At 42.2% G+C, this 3,718-nt stretch overlaps 1 protein-coding gene across 1 annotated transcript; it reads left to right on the top strand.

Annotated features, from left to right (window-relative positions):
• Nucleotides 1-557: 557 nt before the first annotated feature.
• Nucleotides 558-1,718, top strand: LOC306832900 (zona pellucida-like domain-containing protein 1; the record flags this gene model as incomplete). Its single annotated transcript, XM_079357920.1, has 1 exon — nt 558-1,718. The coding sequence occupies one exon, from the start codon at nt 558-560 to the stop codon at nt 1,716-1,718; it is 1,161 nt and encodes a 386-aa protein (XP_079214046.1).
• Nucleotides 1,719-3,718: the final 2,000 nt, after the last annotated feature.

The following is a 3,718-nucleotide window of genomic DNA, read 5'->3' on the forward strand; positions in this document are numbered from 1 at the left end:
CACGTTAGGTTTGTTCAGAGAATCCTGGACTGGATCCTCCAGTGGGTCAGAACCTCCTTCTTGGATCGTAAGTAGGTCATTCCTGGAGCTCCAAACGGATAGAAAATCATTCAACGTGTTGCGTGTATTATGAATTCAATAGAATTCATGCTATGTAGTGTTATGTTCACTTCATATAGGCTTGGTAATAGGGGATGTGGAAGACTATATTTTAAAGCAAACTCAACAAAAGGAGCACGGCCATTGTCTCTGTATTTCAAGACTGAACGATGCTTCGAGTTTCAGTTGCTGCCCTTAGGATATGGTCCAGTCTAGAGCTCTCATACTTAATACAATGCAGTGGTACACAAATAGCAAGGTACTTGACCTTCTTTTGGACCAATCCCAGAGGACACACTTACCTATAAAGACCCCCAAAGACAGCCTGAAGACTTCAAACAGACTGAGAAGATCTTCCAAACCTCAGCAGCAGAAGTCGAGAGAGAGCAGAGTTAAGATTTTTTTTTTGTCCTTCTGCAGAGAAGTTAATACATCTACGGCAACGCTGAAGAAATACCATGAAGATCATTTTAATTTTAATATCCATGTTTGCGAGAAGTAGTCAACTAACGCTGAGTGACTGTGGCAGCGAGGCAAGGCGGCCACAGGTGAGCGACATCTCGGTGGAGTGTGGCACCACATCCATTGGTCTGGCCATTCAGATCTGCCCGGTCGTCTACACCGGCTACAATGATACTCTTCTGATCCTGAACCATATGTTGGACCTGCCCTGTAGAGCGACCCTCGACGAGTCTGTGAGTCCGCCTGTTGCTCGCTTTAACTTCCCTCTAAATATGACCCATTCCTGTGGAAGCACGTTCAGGACGAGCAGTGCTGCTGGGACGGGTATATTCTCAGACTTTTCCAACATTCAAACGGTGAACATCAGCGGTGTTGTTCGCTCTGTCGATCCCACAACAGGCACAATCACTTACAATGCTGAGTTGAAGTACTACTACTCCTGTGCCTATCCCCTTGAATACCTGATCAACAACACCCAGATTGACGTGTCAGCCTCCTCCATTGCAATCAAGGACAACAATGGGAGTTTCATCAGCACCTTAAGCATGGAGCTCTTCAGTGACGCCAACTATACCAAGCCGATGGTCATTCCACAGCTGGGGATTGAGCTGAGGACCAGCGTGTATGTCGAAGTCAAGGCCACCAACTTGACTGGGCAGTACAACGTCCTCCTTGACCGGTGCTATGCCTCCGTCTCTGCGCTGCCTACCAACTCCAGCTTCTTCAACCTCTTCGTCCCCTGCTCTAAAGATCAGTTCACCACCATGGTCGAGAACGGAGACAGCCAGAGTGCCAAATTCCGCTTCCCGGCCTTCCGCTTCATCGAGCAGCAGAACGAGACCGTGTCCACCTACTACCTCCACTGCATCACCCGGCTGTGTGAACTCAGCACTTGCAGCACCTTCAAGCAGTGCAACAAAAGAAGGAAGAGGAGCACCCTGGACACATCCGACGATGCCTTAAGCAAGACTTACACCATCAGCTCTACAGAAATCATCACCAGAGCTGACACCAACGAATCTAAAGAGAAGCCCCTGGTTGCTGACAAAGAAGACGACTCTGCTGTTGGGCTTGGAGTTGCTGTTGGCATCCTTGCCTTTGCTTGCCTTATTGCCATTTGCGTTTCAGCTGTGTTTTACAAAAGGCTCAGGACCTAAGGAGGCATTTGTATGCTTAATGCAGTGTACTTACCTCAGGCCTTTGGGCAGAATTCTCGTTGAGGGGTACTGTATTCGCTCATTGATTTAACTTTTCTGGTGGAGGACAGGGGTCAGCTTATCCCTGCTGTGAGATCTTTGTTTGACTGTAACTTTAGCCCTACCTGTGTATCACTCCTGGAGAGATAGTTGGGAGAATGGTCTGTCTTTTGAAGATTGAGTAGATCTATTTGTTAGTGTTTAGAATTACTAAACCTCCAAATGGTCAAATAAAAGCTATAAGGGGTATTGCATGTCTGCACTTTATATGCTTTGACAAAAATATGTAAAAAAAAAAAACAAATGGAGAAACTGGAGAAAAGAAAATGTTCAAAAACATGACAGGGATCCCAGACAGTATATGTGAAATGACATAATGTGGGGGGTGTTTTGAAAGAGAAGTTAAAGTATCTTTCAAAGTATTATCTCTCTAATTTATTGGATTCCTCTAATTAATGGGGAGTAAATGAAGCTTTTAAATGACAATGTAACATTGCCTACATGAGGAATCAAATTGTGTCTGTCATTCACTTAAAACAGATCCATGCAAAACAATTAATCAAGTCTATAAAGCACTTTAGGCCCCACTGCCCTGATGTATATCTCCTGCAAATACACCAAAGTCTGAAAATATTTAAGTGTGGAAGCTCCTCCATTACATGTTTCAACATTTCAACAAGTGGCTGCAGAACAAACCTTCCTTTGTTTGGTAGCAATTTACTTTGTTTCATTCTCTGAAGTAATTTACTGCTGTAAAAAATATCTTGTAACAATAAAAGTGATGAATAAATAATGAAAATACAAGAATGTGTGTCTTTTTTTTTTAATGCTTTATCATACAAAATAAAAGTCCAGCCCATAATTTGCATGTTAAAAGTTGATAGATTACATTTGAAGGTGTACTAAATGTGTAATGCTTCAAATGGCCTGCAGGGGGCAAAGCCAGCAGTTATGAAAATGAATAAAAATGAGGAGAAGTTGATGCATTTTTTTAAATGATTTATTACATCTACAAAAATAAATGTAAAAATGTTTTTGGTCTCGACCTAAAGATGAAGATTTATCACGTTTATTTTGTAAATGATAGTGCCTTTTAGTTTAATTGTGTTCATTAGTTTAGTTGTCAGGGACCATGTACAAAAATAGCATTAAACTCACAGAGAAAATATTGCACTTTTAAAAAAAGACTAATTCTCATAAGGGGACATCTTACTGAAAAAAACAAGACCCAGTGGGGGAAGTAATGGCAGCTCCTACCACTATTTATATAGAGGGAGGAGTCGATGGCCCTGATTTAAAGTAATAAAGAATATAACAAGTCAAAGATGCCTTTTGCTAAAGCTGTGTATCCCTGGACTGTGGGGTAGACCACCATGCCTGAAGAGAACCCATGCAGACAAAGAAAGATTAAGATATCATGACATTTGAAAAACTATGAGAAACGTTTAAGTAATCCTTTATACATTTCCTGTACATATCAAAGCTGAAAGCCTGCTCTGGTACATTAAGCTCTATAAAGTACTCCCTCCTCATGTTCCTGTGTGAAAGTCTCCAGAGTCGTAGCCGCCCCCCCTAAGGGCCCGTGTTTATGTCGGAGGAGGAAACTGGCTGCCTATGTGGACACTCGGGGCAGTATATCTCTGACCCCACCGGGCCACAAACCGAACTGTCTGTCTGTGATGAACTATAGAGCTGGAGCTTGATGAATGGAAAGAGGATGCTGAGCTCCCTCATGAGGGTTATTTGACCACAAAAGTTTTCTTCTTTATGCTTGTTTTAGTCTGCTCAAAGCAGAACAAAGACAGCGAGTTTCCTTCTTCAGAAGGCGAAGATGAAAATACCCAAAACGAACATTGTGTCTGGATCAGCTTCTTTATTTCATGCATAAAAATAAAATGCATAAAACAAGTGACAATATGCCTGCTGAACGTCTAAAACATTTGTCAAACTTAACAGGACTG

The sequence above is a fragment of the Symphodus melops genome, assembly GCF_947650265.1.
Source record: "Symphodus melops genome assembly, chromosome: 12".
Classification (NCBI taxonomy): Eukaryota; Metazoa; Chordata; class Actinopteri; order Labriformes; family Labridae; genus Symphodus; species Symphodus melops.